Below are 25363 nucleotides of genomic sequence, written 5' to 3' on the forward strand. Positions count from 1 at the left end.
AGGAAAAAATTATACACTGTGTGACAACATAGCATTTGAACCTTTCCAGAATTGTCAGAACCCTAAAATAAATAATTTATTCTAGGAAATTAGATCCCCACACCTTTGTTTTCTCCTTTGAAAAATGGGGGGAATAATAATATCTGATATTTATCTAATACTATAATTCATACATTACCTGTCTCAAAGCATTGTTATAATGTTTAAATGAGATACAATGTATGTAAAATGTCTTTAAAACTTAAATTTGCAATATGAATGCCAGTGAACTGTTATCCCAAGGCATTTGGGCAATATCTATGGTTTTAAAATAAATTTGGCTGCTCTTCCTCTATTTTAAAGAAATAGCTAAATATTGTTGTGAAGCATTAACATTTTCCAAACTATAATGGATCTTCTTAATGCCAAAATTCATATATTCCAAAATTATGGTGCATGGGTCTGTTCAGCATTTAAATTCTAAGTTTTGAGATGGAAAAACTCTTGATTCATTAGTCCCATTTTATTCCTTTGCTTGAATATTCTTAAATGTTTTGTGCATTCTAATTAAAAATTGTTTAGTTTGTTAGTAGGCTTGTCACCCAAGGGAGGCACTGAAGACTCCATTGCTTGCCTGTTAAGAAATCTCATTTGACTTTCAACCTTCATTTTCCTTGGCACGTTTTCAGCACTGTTCATTTGGCATAGTTAGGGAGTCCAAATGGCAGAGTCCTTCTTAGGAATTTTTGAAGTTATCCCTGAAAAGGGGAGATGGCAAAAGAGAAGGAAGTGAATGTGAAAAGATGTGCGTTTTCAAAAGTAATTAATTTTAGTTGGAATTAATTTATTTAGTCACCCAGTTATTTTGGAACCAGTATTTATTAAACAACATCTATACTAAATGAACAGGGGTGGTCACTGGGATACATACAAACAGAAAATGAAACACTTATATTTTAAGAATTTCAGTTGAGTACTGAGACAGGATCTATGATCCTGTCAATATTGTTATTCCTTTTAATGATGCAGATATCAATCAATTCATGCTTTCTTATTTTGTACAATTTTTTCATGTTTACTTTGGAGGTTTCATTAAATATACAGGGGACCTTCTTGGGATATAAATTCTTTTGACCTTATGAAGATACTAGGCTATGAGGCTATGCCCACTGATTATCTTCTATTTTCATTTATACATTCAAAACAAAAAAAGTCAATAGACTTTATTCTAGTTTTTGTAGTTTCCTATTGTGTGTTAACACATACCATACATTTCTCCATTGACTCATTGGTAATTTTCAATCCTTTGGCAGCTCAGTGCTGTTTATCTGTTAATGAGGACAACATTTGCTAGATTATGGTACTTAGATTAATAATATCCCCATATTTGAAAACATTTGAAACATCTGTGGATGGAATAATTAAAAAGCTTTCTAGAAATAAAAATATTGAACATTTACAGAGAAAATGGAACTCTGCAGGAGCAGGGTCTGTGGTAACTGAAAATTTATGATAATATAAGCGAATTGAGGTCTATAGAGCTACACTATGGAATGAATAGCACCAAGGTACCCATGAATTCTTTTGTTCTCAATGTGCCATTTCTGTTAGGAAGATAGTGAAAGAAAATTTCCTTTCACTATTATAGGCTGACTCACTGTAATGTTTATAATATAATGTAGAGCTTTCAGAGTTCTATTAGATCTATTAATGATTTTTTTTTAGATTTTCTAAGGCAATGGGGTTAAGTGGCTTGCCCAAGACCACACGGTTAGGTAATTATTAAGTGTCTGAGGCCGGATTTGAACTCAGGTACTCCTGACTCCAGGGCCAGTACTCTATCCACTGCATCACCTAGCTGCCCAATGATTTTTTTTTTTACTGAGTTTAACTTTAAATAAATTAACTAATTACTTTACCCAGTCACAATCCATCTAGTGGCACCTTTAAGAGTGACATAAAATTGCCAGGAACCTTTAAAAGCAAATGAACTATTCTATAATCATTGAAAAATAGTCATTTTGGGGGCAGCTAGGTGGTGCAGTGGCTAGAGTATGGGCCCTGGAGTCAGGAGTACCTGAGTTCAAATTCGGTCTCAGACACTTAATAATTACCTAACCGTGTGGCCTTGGCAAGCCACTTAACCCCACTGCCTTTAAAAAAAAAAAGAAAAAGAAAAATAGGCATTTTCCTTTTCTCTATCTGGGATGATTGGGGCTAGGTGATGTGGTGGATAGAATGCAGGACCTGGAGTCAGGAAGACCTGAGTTTAAATCTGGTCTCAGATATTTTCTAGCTAAATTACCTTGGACATGTCAGTTTACTCTGTTTCACTTTCCTAATCTATAAAATAAAATGGAGAATGGCAAATCATTCTAGTATCTTTGCCAAGAAAACCCCAAATGGGTCACAGAGTCTGATGCAATTGAAAAAAAGACTAATCAGCAACAAATCCAGGATAACAATCTTCCATCATTCCTTTAAAAGGGTAATTGGCATATTTTGAAAGAGATTTTGTTCAAATCCAGAAAAGTTTGGGAAGTTTATCCTCTTCCTCCTGTTCTTCCTGCTCCTCTTTTTCCATCATGAGATCTGTACTGTTAAAAAAGTGAGGAAGGTTACATGTTGCCTGAGTTTTAGCATGCAGTTAGACAGCCAGGTTATTCCTTTTGTACATATGTCCTGAAAAGAACTGAACTTGGACATTGAATTTGGCCAAGAATTGGCAGGAAAAGTAGAACAAGCTGTTAACATTTTAGAAGTGGCTCATCCTTTTTGATTTTAAGGTGTTTCCTGTCCTCAAAACATGGTTGTTTTATTTTCTTTCAAAACACTGTTATTCTCTCCTTGATACCTGTGAATCATGCAACACTGTACTCTCAGAGGAGTCACAATTTCAAGTGATCCAAAAGTCATTGTGAATTTGCCTAGTTATGGTAGGCTGTGGCACATCTTCACAATTACTGTTTATGAGATTAAGTCATTGTAAAAGACATTTTTAAAGAAACAGGTGTCAAATTCAAGACTAAATTTCTAGATTGAATAAATCAGATTGAAATGTATTTGGGAAATAGTTAACAAAATAGCTACAATTACATTACATCATAACTTAGATAATATTCATCTGTGTTTTTTCTGAGACAACGTGTGATTAGCCAGGATCTTTTTTCTGTTTGAGTTTGGTAGAACACTTGTGCACAAAAGGGAAGTGGTTTTCTTTTGTCAGAGTTAAGACTCCTTGATGGCTGCACTGGTATGCATAAAAGGACCATAGGAAGCATTCTTGATCTTTATGGAGTGTTTATGGAAAAGCATAGGTAAGTAATTCCCCTGTATAATAATTACTGTAGAAACGTGTTTTATGCTAGGGAGATCAAGAAATAATTGAAGCATAAATCAGATTCAGGGGAAATCTATTAAATATTTTCCAACCTGATGCCTGATAATTAACATGAAATTTTCTTTTTTTCTTCAAGAAGCTCAATATTGGGCAGCTAGGTGGTACAATGGATAGAACACCAGTTCTGGAGTCAGGAGGTCCTGAGTTCAAATTTGGCCTCAGACACTTAATAATTATCTAGTTGTGTGACCTAGGGCAAGTCAGTTAACACATTGCCTTGCTCCCCCCCCCCCAATAGAAGTTCACAAATAGTATGCTATTTGAATTAAGGAAAATCATCATCCAACATCCGGGGTGGGGATGGGGACACTTGTATCCACCAAGCTGTTAGATTCTTGTTCAGAATTCCATGGCAATTTGTTTGATGATTATTCTTGGTGCCTCCTATCATTTTATTCAGAATGTAAGGGATGTATTTTTGCATGCATGAATGAGCTATTCAGTTCATCCAGGACCATTTCCATTTTATCAAACTTACCCATTCCATCTCTTCCAACCATTCCAAAAGCAAGTCAACAAGCATTTATTACAGTCTTTTACTATGTTCCAGTCACTGTGCCAAAAGCTGGGAATGCAAAGAAAGACAAAAACAACCCTTGTCCTCTATGAGCTTACAGTTTAAGGAACAATTGATTCTCTATTCAATTGAGTCACCACTCTTTTTGAGTCTCCATTGCCAAGGTCTTTAATTTAGAAAAGTAGTTAATCAGTGGTAAAGCAACTTAAACATATTATCAGCGCATTAGTCAATATGTTTCACAAATAGTAACTTTTCATTTAGTCCTTACTTCAATCTCTAAGCAGAAAAAAAAATCAGGACAATTAGGGTTTTCTTTCCTCCCCCTAGTTAATAGATCTTTGTGTGAAGATCTCATTCATAGCATTGCTAAGAATCAATGTCTTGCTTATAAATGGCCTGCTTCCCAGTAAAACTGGGATGCATTCATTTAATTTGTGTCTTATTAGAAAGGATATGTTTCTCCTTTTCTCACTTTAGTTGGCAAACAAGACAGCATTATTCTGGCTGTGAAATTTCAGGAATGCTGTTGCAGGATCTGAAATTTTGTTTTGCCATGGGCTGTCCTTTGTAGCAACCCCAGCTCTGGAACAAGATTTCTGATAAAATATTCCTTTGAGCAGACCCATGTGGTATATAGCCTGACTGTCGTACCTCTAATTCTGAGGGTGGCAGGGGAAGGTGGGTTCCCACCTGATATTGATTCCCTTTCTTATGCATTTCATCAATTGTCCTTGACTTTTTTCTTCCATTGTTCTAACAGCCAAGAATTGCAAAATGCAAATCAGGTGAAGTTTTGTTAGAGCATCTGTGTTCTGCCAGGGGTCAGACTAATCCCTTTACAGCTATTCACTTGAGTTTATTAAGGAATCTTGTGGCCCAGACTCTCACCTCTAGGGAAGTGAATGCCTAAAATATCAAAGAAAAGATTTTCTCTGTTAAGAATTCTTTCAAGATGGAAAATTTACAACCTCGTTTGGCAAATTGTTCACATTTATATTTTTCCATATGTCAACAAAACTTTTTTGGTGAAATTTATTTCTATTTTTCTCTTATTCACTACTTTGGATAGGAGCTACTTAACATCAAAAACAAAATAATTCTGTATATAAAGTGTTCATATCCTCAAATGGATTTATGATCTTCATTGATTGTGACATTTTCTCCAACATCACAGCTTGTCCATGACTGCTAATCCTTTGTTGGAGAAAACTATTGTCACTCATCCATTCATTGTTCAAACCAGCATTCAGCATTTACTCTGCATAAAGGAATTGTGTTTCACAGGGTGCTGTGGGGCATAGAAAGATTCAGTGTGGGAATGTGGAACTTAAAAAATGAGGGATTTAATACTAGGAAACTTGGAGTTCAATCTCTGGAGTTTTAGGAGGTGTGTAATCTAAGTCATTTAACCTTTCTGAGCCTGACTTTTTTTCATTTATGAAATTCAGATAATAGTACTTTGGTGACTTGAGAAATCTCTTTTGTGCTCTTTAAAGCTCTGCCCTCTCACTAAGAGTTTACATTCCAAGTGGGGGGGGACACATAATTTTATTTCCTAAAATGCCTTTTTTTCAGCATATGTTATGTAATTCTTCCTTCTTTTTCCTCTCTCTCCCTTCCTCCCCCACTGCCCACCACAGCCCATCACCAACCTTTGGTTATCAGTTAAGTGACTTGCCCAGGGTCACACAGCTAGTTAGTGTCAATTGTGTCAGGCTGTATTTGAAACTCAAGTCCTCCTGACAGCAAGGTTGGTGCCCTCTTCATTGCTATGTAATTCTGAAAACATAAGTAGATTAATTTATCTTAGATCCTGACAGATTTGAAGAGTTTTAATATGGAAGGGGGATTACACACTTCTCATTTGAGTTTTTCAATCAAAGATTGGATCGGGTAGAAAGAGTTCTTTCTTAGAATTGTCTGATATAATCACCCTCTTGGTGCAGATCCTTACCTCAAATCTGGATTATTGTAATAAATTTCTGACTGCTAGTCCTACCCCTACCCTCTCCTCACTCCAGGCCATCCTTCACTCAACTATCAAATTGATCTTCCTAAAATGCAGATGTGACCCATTCTTTTCTTATTTATGAACAAACAGATCCTTATTTGTTGTCCTTTGTTCCTGAAGAGGACCAAAGTGACATCCCTATGTTGGGGGTTGAGGTCCAGAGTGTCATCAGACCCATAAGAGCTCAGAATGCTCTTCCAACAAGTTGGGCACAAACAGTCCACATGAACATTTGGAGTGGAGATGTCTCTAAATTTGAGCACATTTCTTTTGAACTTCCACAATTCTGTTTCACTCAGAGCATAGAGCTTTCTTGGAGGTGAGTATGCCCTGCTGGACAGTTCTTTGTCTCCTGTTGCCTTTGATTCCAAAGTTCTTCTTGATCTCCAGGATCAAATATACAACCCTCACTTGGACTTTAAAACCTTTCCCCATCCTACTTTTCTAGGCTTTTTACAGGTTCTCCACTTCCCTTACTCTGTTATCTGAAGATATCTACCTTCTTGCTGGCCCTGGCACGATACAAGCTGATCCATTTCCTGACTGCATTTTCGCTGTCCTCTGTGCTTGGAGTTCTCTCCCTTCTCATCTCTGCTTCCTGACTTTCTCTACTCCCTTCAAGTTTGTTAAAATCCTACCTTCTGCAAGCAGCCTTTATCTCCCTTAATGTTAATGCCTATACTCTGTTATATCTATCTATCTATCCTTTGTTTATCATTTATAGATCTTGTGGACATCTTCATAGTGGTGAAGTGTGGTTAGTGTGTTGTTTTTCCCATTAGACCATGAGTTCCTTGGGGGTTTTTTTTTGTGGGAGAGTACAGAAGGTTCTTTTTTTTATTTTTTTGTTTCTGTCCCAGTACATAGCACAATGTCTGACATAGTAAGTACCTCATTGTCTAGATTTTCTCTAAGGTCGATTCCTCTTCTGAGTTTCTGTGATATATTTCTTTCCCTGAATAATCGCCATTTCTAAAATGACCAGTTTTCAACTCAAAATATATAACTCATGATTCTCATGTGAACTTTATTTTGTGTTTACTTTTAGAACATTTTCCCCCTCTTATGTATTCATGATGTTCCCCCCCTTAAATTATTATACTTGTCACAACTAAATCTCATGGCCACCCCCAAATAAAGAAGATAACAATGGTAAAGATAATAAGGATACCCTTTTCCTGTTTATATATTTTAAGGTTTACAAAATGTGTTTCTCAGAACGTCTCTGTGGCATAGGTATTCAAAGAATTGTAGCCTGCATTTTATAGATGAGCAGACTGAAAGATACTGGTCAGTCCAATTGCTCTAAGTATTGTTTTTTAGGATTTTGCAAGGCAGTGGGTTTAAGTAGCTTTCCCAAGGCCACACAGCTAGGTAATTATTAAGTGTCTGAGGTCCAATTTGAACTCAGGCACTCCTGACTTCAGGGTCGGTGCTCTATCCACTGTGCTACCTAGCCATCCCCGCTCTAAGTATGAAATGATAATTAAGACAATGTACCTTTTCCCAGGACTTGTGGATTGATTGATAGCAGCTAGGAGGAACCAGTAGATAGAGCTAGAGTTGGGAAAACCTGGGTTCAGATCCTGCCTCAGATACTTGGTATATGTAACCCTGGGCAAGTCACTTAACTTCTGTTTATCTGTTTCCACATCTGTTAAAAGAGAATAATAATAGCACTTACCTCTCAAGTTGTTGTGGGAATAAATGAGATAATTGTGAACCACTTAGCACTGTATCTGTTGTTTTCAGCCTTGATTGACTCTGTTAACCCAATTGAGGTTTTCTTGACAAACTTACTGGAATAGTTTGTCATTTCCTTCTACACCTCATTTTACAGATTAGGAACTGAAGTTTACAGGATTAAGTGACTTGTCCAGGGTCACACAGCTAGTAAGTATCTGAGGTAGGATTTGAACTCTGGAAGATGAATCTTCTTGTCTTCAGGGCCAGCATTCCATCTACTATGCCACTTAACTGTTCAGGTCTGGCACATAGGAAGCACTGTATAAATGGTAGCTACTATTTACTACCCCCCCCCATCTGCCCCACCCCAACTCCACCCTCCTTAGTACTGAGTCACTAATAAACATCCTTTGGAATGACTTGCAAATCAATTAGTTATTTCCCATTTTAACAGTTGAATTTTTCACTTTCTGGAAATATGTAAATTTTATCTGTATTTATTTATTTATTCATTCATTCATTCCCTTTAGTTCCAGCTTCTGATGTTGGGTTAGGACTGGCAACAATTAGATAAGTCTTTTATGATTTCTAGGGATACCAATGAAACCCTATGATTCCAGGAATAAAAATGGAAAGCCATTGGTCAAACTGTAGTCTTTGATTAGCAGCATGTGGGATGAATTGGAAAACTTAACAGGACTTTTGGACCTCTCCCATGTCTTCTTGTTTGAAAAGCCAATCCCTTTAAGACATAAAGGAGTTAATTTGATTGACCTGGTTTCACCAAGTTATCCACATTTGCTGCTTTTTGGTATTTTGTCTTTTTTTCTAGGGGGTTATTATTTGATTTTTTTGATTGTAGGATTGACAGTTATAACATATTTGTTTCATTATGGTTCTGATAGTTCCTGTCATTAGTTAATCAGTATTGTGCCAATCTTTTTGTTTTTCTAAATAGAATCACTGAATTTACTTTATTTTAGTATTTAGCTACTAGTACTACTAGCTCAGTACTAGCAGCTAGTGTGCTATAAAGGACAGAGCCTTAACAACTGACTCTACCATGTGATCGTAGGCTAATGACTTAAGGCCCTGGTCCTCAGTTTCCTTGGTTGCACAATTAGGATCTTGATTTGGAATGGTCAGTTAAGTTTCCTATCACCTCTAGAGCTAGATTCTTTCATCTTATTGCTTTAGTATTTCTGTATTAATTGTTAGTAATATTGTTGGATGACTCTTCAGATATTTTGGTGTTGTTGATTTGGCTAAGTCCCTTCCTGTCAGAGGCAGATCAAAAAGCTTATATTAAATGCTCATGAAACTGGAAACCTCTTCCCTCCCCAGCAAGAATCAAGTAACTTTGTTTTTCTACCATAAAACCCCATTATAACTTGGCCACTCATAACTAGACTTTATATAGCACATGTTAAATTATAGCATCCTAAAAAGACCATCTACTATAAACTTCATAAAACAAAGCTAGTCTGTCTTGTGGGTATTAATTTCTTCCCTGCCATCACTTTTCAAGACATCACTGTTATAATTTTTTATTTCTTGATGAAATTCTTGAGTTCTATATTCCAATATATTTACTTTGAATTACATTTGCCTCTGGACTTACTGATTTCATTACGGAAATTAAAGGTGACTTTGCAAGTTTCAAAGGCATTTAACTTAGAGAGTAGAGTAAATTACTTGATGGAACAAAATAACTTATTTGAAAAATTGCCTAATTGGTTCTGAATATTGGGAAATGTCCTTGTAGACATCTAACACAACTTACACAGTTGGACCTACACCATTTCTAGTTTTGGGTTTTAAATATTTGTGGTATTCATTGTGTCAAAGGGCACAGAGCTCCATTTTCTCCATACTTTTTGTCAATGACTTTCACAGAAAAATTCCCTCCCATCTCACCCAAGATTCCTAAAACATGTTACAGCAGGTCTTTCCAATGGAAAGATAGGTAGTATAGGAAGAAGGACTTAGTTTAAGGAGGAGATGGTAATGATTTTTATGGCAGGTTGCATATTGGGTTGAAAGGCATATAATGTGAGAAGTGATAGAACAAAGAAGAGAGAGAAAGAATCTCATTCATTATAGAATGTAGTTTTCCTATAGAGGTTTTACATTATTTTGTTTGGTGGGAAAAAATTAGGTGTGGCCCCTGTCTATTCTGCTTTTATTCATGATGTATAATTTTGTGAAGTAGTATGTTAGTGGGCAACTTCAGAACCTCTCCCCAGGAGTAGACAGAATAAACTCTTTTTTTTATTATCCACAATTTGAAGCACATAGAATGGCTCATTAAATATTAGTTGAAGTAAAAAAAAAATCTATGTTCCTCTTATTTTTAGGAAAGTCATTATGTGAAATTTTTTTGAAAGAAAAACTAAACTGAGCCACAAACTGGCAAGATGCATTCTTTTATTTTTGTTAGATGATGACTTCTGACATTTCTGAGCTTTTTTCCAGATCAGTTCCCATGTATTGAGTATATTCTGTGAAAACAGTAGACATGTGTTTAACTAAATAGATTATATATACTTTCATGTGCTGTGCTCATTATTAAATTGATTTGCATATAAAATTTGTTTGGCCAAGCTCTTTGAATAATAGTTATTCACATCCTAAAATTTTAATTCAGTGAGCCTATATTACATGAGAACTTTGTGCTGGTACTTAGTTAATGGGATGAGTTGAGGGGTGAGGAAGGAAAATTTTAAGGGTCTACATTTCTCTTGGGAACTTCCCAGCTCCAAGGGAAGAAACTTCTCTTATTTGTGCATATCTGCAAGCAACTACCTTATATCTCTGAAAGGTGTTGCCTTATAAAGTTGCCTGAGGGCACTGAGAAGTTGAAAAGAAGCATTTACTCTTCTACTTTTGCCAGTGCCAGTACAATAAAAAAAGATTGTATTTCTATAGAGCTTTGCAAATACATTATACATATGACATCTGATCCTCACAATAGTCTTGTGAAGTAGGAGCTATTATTATCCCTTAATTTCATCAAGATTTTCCGTAGCAAACATTTTATCCAGAATTTCTGAGGGGTAAGTAGGTAGTCTGGTAGATATATAGTACCAGGTCTGGAAGACCTGAATCGAAATCTAACCTCAGATACTTATTAACTGTGTGATCCTGGACAAGTCACTTAATTGCTGTTTACTTCAGTTTTCTCATCTCTAAAATGTCAATTGTGTTGTTCCAGTGTTGTGAGTCCTGAGATAATAAATATGAAGTGCTTAGCCCAGCACAGTAGAGCTATATAAATGTTAGCTATTATTAAATCCAGCCTCAAGACATTTACTACCTAGGTTACCTGGGTAAGTAACCACCTCTGTTTGCTTCAGCTTTCTCACCTGAGGGGGAAATAGTAACTCTCTCTCTCTCTCTCTCTCTTTATATATATATATATATATATATATATATATATATATATATATATATATCCCTCACTTGGACTATTAAAGACTTTAAAAGTATTAAAAGTATTAAAGTAATAAAAGTATTTATATATATATATATATATATATATATATATATCTTAGCTATTATTATTCTTAGCTAGGATTATGAGATCAGGCACCCTGAAAGTTTGCTCCATTCCTTGTCTGGAAGTAGGTTATTCCATCCCCTACTGCTTCTTTTTTTCATTTCAGTGGTTTCTCCCAGAACCTTTATTTCAAGACTGACCAAATATTCCTCCTTTCCATGATCCATTTCTGACTTTCTACCACATCCCCATTGGATAACCTATGTCTCTTCTCTCCCCACCCCACTCTACTTTCACCTTTCTTCTTTTTTCCATGTTGTCTTCTCCATTAAAATGTAAAATCTGTGATGTCAGTGATTGACTTTGTTTCTTCTTACATTTATCCATAGTGACTGCTTTATAAATGCTCATTTATTTAATATGAAAACTGAGGCAGAGAGGTTAAGTGACTTCCATGGGGGTCACACAGCTATTAAATGTTAAGTTGAATTTGAACTCAAACATCTTGACTCCAAGTCTATCCTTCTAGCCTTCATTCTGTTTGGGGAAAACAATCTACAAATAGATGAACCAAAGAAAAATACAGACTAAACAAAGTAATTGGAGATAGAGGAGAGAAAAACCCCCAGGATGATGAGAAAAGGTTTTTTAAGGTTGTTGGAACTTGAACTATGAGCCATGAGGGGGAGTATCAGAATACTTTCTCCAAACCCTTTAATGAATGTATTTTTTTTAAAGATTTGTTCTCATTTAGGAGAATGAAATAGATGAAAATACAAACTTGAAAAGTTTTTAAGTAATTTTTTCATCATAAAAGGATTTTTCATTTCATAATGAGATTAAGCACAGATTGTTTTAGCAGAGGAATTTCCATCATCATCATCATCACCATCATCATTGTAGCCTATATTTAACAGTATTTCATCATCATCATCATCATAATAGCATTTATGTGTATATATTTAGGTATGTATATATGGGTATATATATGTGTGTGTGTGTGTATATATATATATGTATACCTATATTATTTCTATATATACATATATAAAATTTAAAGATTGTAAAGCTCTTTGCAAATTTTGACTTATTTCATCTCACAATAACCCTGGGAATTAGGTGTTATGATTGCTGCCCCCTGCCCCTTCCCATTTTTACAGATGATGAAATTGAGGTATTCAGAATTTAAGCCACTTCCCCAGGGTGATGCTCTTAATCAGTGTCTGAAGCAAGATTTGAAGTCAGATCTGCCAGTCCAGGTGGAACACTCAACTCAAAGTGTAGGCTACTCAACTACCTGTAAATCATTTTTCTCAGTATAATTTATGTAGATAATAGAAATATTGCTATTTTCACTTTATGGTGAGAGTAACTGAGGCAAGGATAGAAATTAAGTGACCTCTATCAGACACCAAGCACTGGGACCACTGGCTCACAAGGGGCACTCAGTTTATACGGCATAATTAAGTCCAAACCTTGGCCTTCTGAATCTGTCTATCTACTACGTCAGTCTGCTCTGGTTGGTATTCTAGTTGCATTGTATGTGTTGTGGATCCATTCCCAGATCACATGTCCTGTGAAGCTAGGCAGCATGCCAATAATTATTTGTAAGTCCTTAAGCATTTACTACATGCTTAATTGGTCAACCACTGAACTGGAAATGCAAATATAAGTTAAAAAAAAAGAGACTTCAATTTCTCTCAAGGAGCTTACATTCTAATTAGAGTGAATTTTATTTAATTTTTGTATCTTTCTCAATGTTTAAATGAATTACTCAGCTTATAATATCTGATCAATAGATATTTGCTGAATTTGATAGGCAAATACTCTTCTATTGTACCTGGGATTGTTTTCTTTTAAATTAAACAAATGTGAAATGGGGCAGCTAGGTGGCGCAGTGGATAGAGCACCGACCCTTCAAATCTGGCCTCAGACACTTAATAATTACCTAGCTGTGTGGTCTTGGGCAAGCCACTTGACCCCATTTGCCTTGCCAAAAAAAAAAAAAACCCAAACCAAACAAATTTAAAAAAATATGAAATTAATTATGAACAAATGACATGATGACTTCTGTAATTCATATTTTAAATGAATATGGAAATACCTAATTATGACCTTTTTGACTTGACATATTACCTTGGGCGAGTCACTTAACGATTATGGGATATAGCTTCCTGATCTGTAAAATACTGCATATTGTAGTTCATTGATGAGCCTTAAAGGGGTTTCACAGAAGAATTAGGTTGGTCATGTTGAAATCTATACACCATGTATTTGATTGTTTCTTTCTCCTTTAATATGAGGTATTGGGAAGGGGGCTAGGAAAGTTGATAGGGAGTCAGGAAAACTGAAAGTCTGGTATAGGTAGAGAAGCATACAACCTGGAATGTTACCAGGTGATAAATGGTTTTAGGCTGTGGCAGAAGGTGGTCATGCACCTTGGTCTTGCAAGAGACTGGTACATTGTCAGACCAAGGTCTCCCTGGATCTCTTTTGGGTCCATTGTCATGCTAAAATAGGTATGTGTATGAGAAAGAGAGAGAGAGAGAGACAGACAGACAGACAGACAGACACACACACACACACACACACACACACACACACACACACAAACCTAGACACAGTGAGTCACAGACAAAGAGATAGGAGAAGGAGGGAGTCAGAGAAAGAAGGAACTAACTTCAAATTTAGCATGATTTTTGTTTTTGAGAAAAAGACAATTGCTTCCTGTAGTTAAAGAACATGTTCAAAAACATTAACAGTAATTTAATTTGGGGAGGGGAGGTTGGCAAGTAAACTTCGCACTTTTGAAAGGAATTCTAATCATTTTAGGAATTTGTGCCCCCCCATAACAGATAAACTTTTCTCTGGGGAAGTAAATCTTTTTTTGTTTTCCTCAGGGGAAAAAGTAACTAGTCAGGTCAGTCAATCCTCTTTGAATGGCCTGAATTACTTAGACAGATTATCTGACAAAAACTGGTAAATTTTCTTTGTGATGCAGTTGCATTCTTTATGTTATTTTTTTATGTTTTTATTTCTCTTCAGTTAAGCATTTTTTCTAAAAAGATGGATGTTTGAATTTATGTACCTGAATCTGACTAAACCTTTCCAAGATTTCTCATGAGCCAAAAGAAAATTATCTGATTAAAAACAATAACCATAACAACACTGGTAATATTGTCAACTCATTTTTTTAAAGTACCTTATAGTTTTCAAGGTGCATTTATGTGTTATTATATCCATTTAGTAATCTGATACATTAAGTAGTGCTTGTGTATCCCTAACCTTTCTTTCACAGATGAACATTATATGAAGATGTACATATAGATACACATTCACACGTATGCATACATATATGCCCCACACAATATACACAAATGCCATTCACAATATGTATATACACATATATGTATAATGCGTGATATATACATACACACATATAATTAAGTTTATTTGCAAGTTGTGTGAGGAATTGTCAACTTTTAATTAAACTCTTATTTTTATATTTTATAGAGTGGAAAATCACCAATCAAAGATATGTTTACAGATCTCAAAGATGGAAGAAAACTTTTGGATCTTCTAGAGGGACTCACAGGAACTTCATTGGTAAGAAAAGTTATATTTTAAGCATTAAGTTGGGGCAGTTAGATGGCACAATGGATAGAACAATGGCTCTGGAGTCAGGAGGATCTGAATTCAAATGTGGCTTCAGATACTTAATAATTACCTAGCTGTGTGACCTTAAGCAAGTCACTTAACTCCATTGTCTTGCAAAAAAGCAAGAAAAAATTAAGTGCTGGATTGTTTCAAGCATTATTCTTAGGGGAGTTGAGTAGAGATAATTCCCAATTATTTTGGATATAAATGTAAGTGTATTTTTAGTGCTTTTTTTTCCCCCTCAAATTTTTTGATAGAGCAGCATTCATTCTGCTATGTTGAGAACTTCACATTTGTCATTGTAGTAATAGTATTGTCTGAGTATAGAGAATGAAAGCAGTCATGCTACATGGTGGAGAGGAATGAAAGCAATTGAGGTTTAGAATTGCAGAGGATAGGTGAGAGAGGATGGCTTTAGCATAGAGTGATTAGAAATAATTTAAAAGTTATGTATACAATTCTATGACTAACCATCTGTATCTCATTTCAAAATATTTACTATTTTTTTCTGAGTTAAAAAGTTGATATTTTCTTAAAACATTAATAAACTTCCCTTATGTCAATCAGTGCATAATTTTGAATTATGTTCCACAATTACACTTGATTGTCGGAAACTTTGTTATAAAGTTTGAAAAAAGTATACATGAATCACTGGAATTCCAAGATGCAGATTTCTTTTCCCTTAACACTGTCCTTCATTCTTCCTTTCTTCCTTCTCTCTTTCTAGGCCACATGGTCTGTGTCTCCTGGCTTCTTGTTGTGGGCTTGAGGAACAGAGAAAGACCTCCTCTATAAGAAAAGGTCCCCCTCACCCACCAACTTGAAGCCTACACAGAACTATGGAGCCTTTTTTTCTGAACTTCACCATTTATAATTTACTTTAGTATTTAAGTCCCAAGATTGTGGTTATTACTGGCAGCCAGACTTGGTCATGGATTCTGGCCTTCTGTCAAGAGGCCCTTTGTACATGAATAGGTGTCACTGTGTCCAATTTAGAACCAGAAAGAGCACTGGACTTTTGGGTCTTTGATCCTGAGTCCTGGATTAAAGGTTCCTGAATCTTAAAAGTTGGTGGGGGGAGGGGTGGTGATGCGGGGGAGGACTGATAAGACTTGTATTCCTTTAGCAACAAAGAGATAATAGCATTTTGCATTATTTCACACAATTTTATAATAGGAAGATACTTTAGAGGTCTTGAGTCTAAGCCATTTCAGAAAAAAAGAATCCCACAGAAAAAAGAATTCCACATGCAGCATTCCTGATAAGGTGTTATGTAACCTTTATGTCAATACTTTCAATAGGAGGAATCCCTATTTCCTGAGAAACTATATTTCATTTTTGTATGATTGCTATTGTTGGATTTTAAAATTTATTTTCATTATTATTATCATTATTTTTGAGTAATAACTTTAATTAATTTTATGTCAGATGCCAGACTGGGTTGAGCTTTTCTTCGTCCCTAATAACCTCCTCAGATAAGGGCTAGTGAAGTGTCTCAGGATTTCTGTTTCCTTTCCAACAGGCCAGTGTTCTATTTCCCTTGTCCTCTATTTTAACTGAGATCATGCTTCATATCCTTGGTACTGGTTGTTCTGCTTGCCTTAGGCACAAGAGTTCCTAGTTGTGGCTCTCCTCTTTCTCTTTATGTTGTTTCTTTCTCAAGTACAGTTCCCAGGTACTTAGTCTTGAGAAGACTAGAATTTCCTATTTGCTAAAAAGGAACTTCCTTTCTAAAGAATTTATTAAATATTATTGAAGTTTAAGGACATGTACTGCATAAAGATCTGTGTATTTAGATTAATATCTAACAGATTTCTGTAATAGAAGTATCTTTCTTAAATTGTATTTACTTCTTTTTAAAATTCCTTATGTGAGAAGAAAACCTACCATAATTTTTGTTTCTGTTTTAATTTTTTAGCCTAAGGAACGTGGTTCCACAAGGGTGCATGCTTTAAATAATGTCAACAGAGTTCTACAGGTTTTACATCAGAACAATGTAAGTGTGGAATAGTGATTTGGTTTATGTATTATAAAGTGATTTGTTTCATATTTTAAATATATATGGCTTATCAGAGATTCTGCATTGGGAGTTGTAGTTCTTTATTATAATCTATTTATTTTATAAGTTTGGTAAGATAAACCTATCTTTCATCTCATATATCTCATAAAGACAATGTAATAGAAAGGTTTTAAAAATATAATTTTAAAAGAATTATATTTTATGCACAAAAGTATCAATAATAAATACATATACTTATAACTTGTAATATTTGTTACTACAGCTTGTCAGGAGACACTTTGCTGTGTGAGTGTGTGAATGTATACATGCATATGCATGTATACATATGCATTCATTTAAAAATTCAAATGAGAAGGTCCTGGAAAATGAAGGTGTTTATTAAACAATTTGGGAGATTCTAAAAGGAAATAAACAGAAAATTTTAAAATTGAAATCTTATTGTATTTTCATTGCTCTTAGACAATGTTGCTGACTTTAAAATATAGTAGCATATGCGATGAATCACCAGTGTTCTTAAATAACTGTAGCACTAGCCAGGACTTGTGGGAGTTTGGTACTTTTCATACCCACTGACATGTAGCAAAACATCTTTTAGTTTTGTGAAACCAAAAATCTGCTGAACCTCTGCAAGTATAATTATCTTGTTTTATTTGCACATTATTCTGGGTTTGTAAGTTAAGAGAAAAAATTAAACTTATTTTGTATGGCTTTTTATATAGTCATTTGCTCCAATAAGTAAGTAGAAGGTTGCTTTATTATTGCTGAAATATTTAAAAGATATGATATGATTGATAGTAGTAGTAAAAACAATGATAATTCCTCTTGGTGGGCTCTGCTGCCATGATTGAAGATGCAGCTATTCTGGATCTCTCATAGGTTTTTTAATGAATTTTTGTAACTATAAAAATTCAACATTTTATGGTTAATCCTCTGGTGATGAGGCTCTTTTGATTTTTCCTATATTAGTCCTTACTTGATAGATACAGGGTTCACAAATGGGTTGTATTTTTAGCCTCTCCAGTTTGGGGGAAAGGAAGAACCTTTCAGAACCGGTCCTGAGTTGATAGAATCTTTGGGAACTAGGAGCTAATTATGCAATGAAGTTAAGTATCCAATAATACTTTAGTAAAGTCTCTAGTATTAGATGTGTTTCAATAATAACATTATTGACTTCTAGTTTTTGTCTTACAAATATGATTTCTTATACTCAGTTAAACCACTGGATCTTTGTTCATGAAAAAGTATTTGTTTAAATGTGTGTCTTTACTTCAAGCAAATGTTATGTTGGGTGTGAAGAGAATGGGTATAATCATTGAGAAGTGCCATCAATATTTAAAAACAAAATAGTATTTAAAAAAGAGAAAAATGCTCAAATAATTAAAATGTTGTATTGACACAATTGACTTAAGGCATTCCCCCCCCCCCCCCCCCCTCAGGTAGAGCTGGTAAACATAGGAGGAACTGATATTGTGGATGGAAATCACAAATTGACACTGGGTTTGCTTTGGAGTATCATCTTGCACTGGCAGGTGAGGAAATTTTGGTCCATTTCCCCCCTCCTCCAAAATAGGCATCTTTAGGTATATAAAAGACTTCAGAGTCTCTTTTTTTTCTTGTTTTCTTTTCAAAAAAGTATCTAATTTTTGAGTTATAGAAGAAAGGTTGTAATATTTTGGATTAGAGACTCTTAAACTTTTTTTGTGTTTTGGATCCCTGAAGTGATTTGATGAAGCTTATGGACACCTTATCAGAAATAATATTTTTAAATATATGACATACAACATATACCATTAAAAACGAAACCTATCATACTGAAATCCCATTAATTTTTAAATTCTTAAAAATATTTTTATTTATGGCAAAAGGGTTAAGTGACTTGCCCAGGGTCATACAGCTAGGCAATTATCAAGTGTCTGAGATCAGATTTGAACTCAGGTCTTCCTGACTTCAAAGCCAGTGATCTATCCACTGCGCTACCTAGCTGCCCCTAACAGCCCATAGATTTTAAATAAATTCATTATTTTTTCTGAAAAAGTAAAAACACTTTTAGCAATAAAAACAAATTTTGGGGCCCTAATTAAGAACCTGTTTTATATTTTAATATCTTTTGCTTTTGCATACATAGATTTTAGTATTTGACCTTAGATTTTTTTTGTTTAAATCAAGGAATAGTTTCCCTCTCTTCTTCCTCTCATCCTCTCTGCATCTTCCCTCTTTTACCCCTCCCCTTTCTGTAGTGCAGAAAATCAATTGTTATTTATTTTTAAAGGATTACTTTGTTATGTCTGTGGTTTTAAAAAGAACACATTGCTATAAGATATATATGAATTGGGTAGTATTTGTTTATGGATGTAACATGTTTCATTCAAGAATTTTTTTCTAAATGACTAATCTACTGTGTTTTTCTACTTAAATAGGTAAAAGATGTCATGAAAGATATCATGTCAGACCTACAGCAGACAAACAGTGAGAAGATTCTTCTGAGCTGGGTTCGACAGTCAACAAGGCCTTATAATCAGGTCAACGTTCTCAATTTCACTACAAGTTGGGCTGATGGGCTGGCCTTTAATGCTGTTCTGCATCGACACAAGTGAGAAATTTCATACTTTCAGATCATAAAACCATCAGGTTATAGATTAAGAAATGGAGGAGGATTTAAGAGAACTTATAGTACAATTCTTTATAAAAGCATAGATTTTTCTTGCCAAGTATAACCCCTAACTGTTTGCCCACTTTGCCAATGATATAGTATTGGCTTGAAATAATGTTGATTAAGAAAACTACCAATGGTGATTTTTCTTGTATGAGAAAATGCTACTTCCACCTACTTTCTAATTTAGACAAAAAAAGTTTAAATGCTTGGCATGCTTTAGTCCCACTCTTTAAACATCAGCCAGTCTTGTGTATAAACAATAGTTCTTGTTCAAGTTCTCTTATTGCCAAGAGTTTTTTTTAAAATCAATTTGAGGGGGAAAAAGGGATTTCAGTGTGCTTGAAGAAATTTTTCTTTTTTTTTTCCTTCATAGATAATCAAGTCACATTTAGGCTTAGACATCTGTTTTTAAATATATAACTGTCAAATATACAACATTGTCAAATATATAACAAATTTCCATTTCCTCCTAAACTATTAAGTGGTTTTTAGTATATGTATATATATATATTTCATGTTCTTTGAGAATCAACATTTTTAGTGTTTTAAAATAATAGAAACAATTAGTGTTTCAAGTTTTTGTAGAGTGACTGTAAAAAATTGTGCATATATGTATACATAAGTTTACATACCCATCAAGTATATCTTATATTGATTGGAGGGAAAAAGTTTAAACTATATATATAGATGGAAACCAGACTTTTACTGTTCTTGTATAAATATATTATATCTTTGAACTATTTTATCTATTTCTTTTGTACATCATGTATTTAGCTTCAGCAAATTTAATTGCATGCCTAGCAAGAACCTTGATTTTAATCTTTTTTCCTAACTGACCTATTTTTACGTATAGTAAATGAGATTACTATTTTAATGCACAATGGGCTTCAGTTAACTTGTGATAATAGTAATCATAAGAATGGTAAAAATAAGGAAAAAAGTGATTTGCTGTCTCCCTTAACAAGGTCTGTTGTGGGCTTTGTTGTTGATAAGAAGGCTACTTGGCAAAAATTGAAAACTAATAATAAAGTATAACTTTATCAAATTTTTATAATTATCACTAACATTTAAGACCTGTGTAAGCATCCTATTAAATTTAAAATTTATTGCAGAAATGATTATCACTCTTTCATTTATGGGTAAAAATCAGTGCTGGCACCAATAAAGTTAGCCTGCTTAAAATTGACAACAAAAAAAACATACACAGTGATTTCTAGATTTTCTCAGTCCCAGTGTATGATTTCAATTCCAGTAATTGTTTTTTCTTTTCTTTCCTCTTCTTCTTTCTAATCTGTTTTTGTAGTTGTTTTGTACTGTTGGTTTTTCAGCATGTAGCCACGTATTTTCAAATGTAACTTATGAAGAAACTTCAAGATAGGTTTAGACCATGTCCTTGTAGGTAGGAAACAATACATAAGGAAAATAACTTTGGCTCTGCTAGGTAATGGTTGAGATAAAAATTCAGAAAAGACATGGCCCCACACTAAAGATTATAGACTAGTAAGGAGATATAATATGTCATGTTCATAATTAACTGTAAGAAGTTAAATGCAGAAGGGACATAAAAGTAAGCTATTGTTTGCTCCGAAAAAGGAATAGTCATTAAAAGCTCAAAGGTAATTTTTTCTTTTGAAGGAGGATGATATTTTGAGTTGATCTTTAAAATATGAATAGGGATTGAGCAAATGGGGGAGTGTTTTGTTAAAGGATGATTAGCCAAAGAATGATCAAAAGAATGGATGTGAGGAAGTATGGTGCTCTTTATGAGGATTGTATTAGCTTGAGATGAAGAGAGAAATATATAATAGCAATAAATTGTGAAATGTCTTTATATTCAGTTCATTTACAATGAATTTCTCATGGTTGGCAATAAAGTCAGCAAAAGAGATTGATCATTCCAATGACCAGACTGATGAAAGGAAGAAATATAGTGTGATCACAGTATGATGGATTCATTGGAGGTGGAGAGTAGAGTTGGGAAGACATGTTAGTATGTTATTGTATTGATTCAAATGGATGGCATTGGATTTCAGTATGAATGCCTTGGCAGTAGCAATTGAGGAGGAGGGACTGATAGGTTTTGAAAAAAATATGGAAGTCAATTCCTTAGAGATTGGCCATTGATAGTATGTGAGAAATAATGTAGAAAAGTCAAAGTTGGCTCTAAAATTTTGAAGATGGTATATAGGTGAATAGTGGTATAGTGAACAGAAGTTAGAAGGATGAAATGAGCAGAAAATTAGTTCATTAAAGAAATGAAGGTTTGTAATTGGGCAGTTAAGGAAAATGGTAATTCACTCAATAGGAATGTGACCAAAAATGTTTCCCCTTAGATTCTAGGTGCTCATTGCATGATAAGTGAGTTAATTTTACAATATATTTCTTTTTGAGAATTAAGTTTAAATATTGGTTTTATATATATATATATGTATATATATATATCATTCATTCAAGATTTGTAATTTTTTTGATATTTGTATTAAGACAATAGTGATATAGAAAGAAAATTATATTTTTTCATTTCAAGACTGAAAACAATATTTGTACAAGACTACAATAATAATTACATTGTCTTCTATGTTGACCTTATTTATCTTGTTTTTTTCAGACCTGATCTCTTTAACTGGGATAGAGTTACAAAAATGTCCCCAATTGAAAGATTGGAACATGCTTTTAACATGGCCCAAAAGCATCTGGGAATTGAAAAATTGTTGGATCCTGAAGGTACTGTGAAAAAATTTCATTTCTAATTTTTAAGCATTTTAAGTCATTTTGTAATTTGTAAAATTGGTCCCTACTGACATGCTTCTGAGAGGATCATATATTTGAGTATATAGTAACATTTTTGCCTTCACTATGGAAGTAAAAATACCTATGGGTACTTGAATTTGAAAAGGAATGTTCTAAAATATTTCTTCTTAGCTTATGTAAGGACCCTTAAAAAGGCTGAAGCATCCATTGTGGTATTGTGCTATTTTTTTTCCTATTTATAATTATTCTCTTCCTGGGGAAGAGCTTTAACCTTTGGGAAAACGTGGTGTTAAACTGCTCTCTCAATATAATTTTATATGAGTTAAATTTGTTTAATTTATAAAGTAAGACCATATGCTTCTACAGAGATTTTTTTTACTTAAAATATTTTTCAACTATTCTTGCCCTTTACCTAAATGGCACACAGATTTCAAACAATAAATATTTCAGACTTGATTTTCTTTTTAAGTTCTTTATTATAATTAAAGATATTGTTTGCTGCTTCTTTTAAGTTACAATATTGAATGTACCATATATAAATAACATAAAATATGAAATTAAAAATATTATTTTTTGAAATATAATAACTACTTTTCTGATTATGTGTTATATAATGACATGCAATTATTTAACTTTGCCTATTGTTGCCAGAAAGTTTTGCTAAAAGAACCAACATTCAACAGCTAGTGTGAGAATATTATCTGTACATGTGAATTTGGGATTTTTTTTTTTGCAGAATGTTCTGAGTGGGGAATAAATAAAATGAAATATTTTTATGTCCTTCATCACAAAGAAGGGAAATTTAGTGAGTTATAATGTTTGAAAGAAATAGTTTAACTTCATATGCTATTGGCTAGGTATTGTTCATGTACAAGCTAGAGGATTACTACTTCTAACTTTGAATGATTACCCAAATATGTTTCATTCACATATATTACATGAGAAGTCTAAGCTATTTCTTATTTTCTTCTGTTTACAGATGTTGCTGTTCAGCTTCCTGACAAGAAATCCATAATTATGTATTTAACATCTTTGTTTGAGGTGCTTCCTCAGCAAGTCACCATGGAAGACATTCGAGAAGTTGAAACTCTTCCAAGGAGATATAAGAAAGAATGTGAAGAAGGAGAATGTACTGTTCAGGTAAGTATGTGAGAATTCATAGATCTGGAAGGTGCTTTAAAGGTCAATGTAGTTCAACCCTCTTCATTATACATATGAGACTATTGAGTCTTGGACTTAATGTTGTCTCCATTTGAGGCTGTTAGTTGGCATAGTGGGTGGATAGAGCACTTCAGCAAGACCTCATTTCAAATCTGGTCTCAGACATTTACTATCTGTATGACCCTGAATAAATCATTTGACTTCTGTCTCAGTTTCCTCGAATGTAAAATAACTATCAAACTATCAGAATTGTTTGAGAATCAGAGTTAATATTTTTAAACTATTTAACACATCAGTCACAATGTAGGTGCTTTAACAAGGCTAACCATTATTGTCATTATGATCATCCTCATTATTATTATTATTATTATTATTATTATCATCCTTATAAATATCATTTACATACTAAGTAGCAGAACTATTTTCAGACTCCTAACTGAATCTCTTTCCATACTTCCATATGAAGTTTTCTTTCTTGCTGTCCTTCTAGTTTCCTCCTCCAAAGTATTAGAATTAAAGACAAAATAAAATAGACACTTTAAATGGTACAATCTGCTATAATATTTATTTGTTTTTGTTTTTGTTTTTTTTAGTGCTAGAATGCCAGTTACCTCAATCTCTACTCACATAGCCACCATCTTATTTCGAGGTTTTCATCATCCTTCCCTTAGTTTATTGAAGTAGTCTCTCAATTGATCTTCTTGCCTTCACATTTTCCACTCCAAAATTGTACACACTGCTGTTAAAATAGTTTTCTTTAACTGAAATTCTGCCCAAGTGTCTCTTCTCCTCAACCAATTCCAGTGGGCTTTCTACTGCCTTTAGGGTTTAATATAAGCTCATCTTGACAGCTTTTAAAACCCTATACAGTCTTGTCCCAGTCTGCCTTTCCAGTCTCCTGACTTCTGCTACCCAACCAAACTGGCTGGCTCTATATATTTCATAGTCAGGACACTCCAACCTCCATGCTGTTTTAACCTCATAGAGTCCTTCTCTTTAAGATTTACCTTAAGGTCAATTTTTCTTTCTTGGAAACCATTCCTGATCCCCTCAGTTGGCAGTGATAGCTCTCAAACTATCTTAGGGTCATTTATTTTGTAATTAGATAATTATGCTCTCTATTTTTAAATAAACTTGTCTCCTCCATTAGATTATAAGGTCATTGTGAAAAAGGATAGTTTCATTCTTTGTATATTTCCATTGCCTTTTAATAATAATAATAATAATAATAATAATAATAATAATAAAATTTATTTTTATATTTAATTTTATATCTTTAATATATACTTTCTGATTGATTTTCTCTACAATTTCTATGACTTCCTGACCTCTAGTTGGAAAAGAGTACAGAATAACTGTATATTTAATGCATATGTTTAAATAGAGGTCTGCATCTCGTGTCAGGAAGATTAGATCTCACACCTAGCAGTCAATTTCTAGCTAGGACATCTAAGGAAAGTTCAGTTTAACAGTATTTGTTTGAGCTTAAGTTATTTCTTTGAGTCTCAATCTTCTTACTTGCAAAATGGAACAATAATACCTATAGTTCAGTAATAAGGCTGAAATGAAATAAGAAATGTAAAATGCTTTGAAAAACTTAAAACTGGATAAAAATGTCAATTGCTGATACTGTGGCTATTATGATGCCAACTGCCATTGCTATAACCATTACCAACGCTTAGTATTTAGCATCAGTTTGCTCAGAAGGAATTGTTTAACTGGCCAACATTTTTTGATAAGTTCAGTAAAATATTCACTATATTTTGGTTGCCTTGACCAGTTTTTTTTCTCCTTAAGAAATTTAAAATGTTAGCATATTACAGTTTCCCACTTTTCCTCTGTAGTGATGGAGAGACATTTTAGAGATGCAAAGGTGCAAATGATGCACTGGGAACCTGAATGATTTATCTGAAGTTGCATAAAGAAAAAGCAAGTCTCAAACCAGGTTTCTTGATTCCCAGCCCAGTATATTTTCGCTATTGTCCATCACCTCTATACTATCTTGTTCCTAATATTTTGGTTTGTT

The 25363-nt window shown here is 33.9% G+C and overlaps 1 protein-coding gene across 3 annotated transcripts in view; it reads left to right on the plus strand.

Moving 5' to 3' along the window:
* Positions 1-25363, plus strand: part of LOC141488055 (utrophin-like) — a 222812-nt gene that overhangs the window by 168723 nt on the left and 28726 nt on the right. For all 3 annotated transcript variants that reach the window (XM_074187770.1, XM_074187772.1, XM_074187769.1), the window contains 6 exons: positions 14609-14701; positions 16671-16748; positions 18209-18301; positions 19190-19362; positions 22034-22149; positions 23156-23316. In XM_074187770.1, the coding sequence (XP_074043871.1) occupies positions 14609-14701; positions 16671-16748; positions 18209-18301; positions 19190-19362; positions 22034-22149; positions 23156-23316 (714 nt within the window). The remainder of the gene's footprint in view (positions 1-14608; positions 14702-16670; positions 16749-18208; positions 18302-19189; positions 19363-22033; positions 22150-23155; positions 23317-25363) is intronic.

The sequence above is a fragment of the Macrotis lagotis genome, chromosome 5 (genome assembly GCF_037893015.1).
Source record: "Macrotis lagotis isolate mMagLag1 chromosome 5, bilby.v1.9.chrom.fasta, whole genome shotgun sequence".
NCBI classification, from domain to species: domain Eukaryota; kingdom Metazoa; phylum Chordata; class Mammalia; order Peramelemorphia; family Peramelidae; genus Macrotis; species Macrotis lagotis.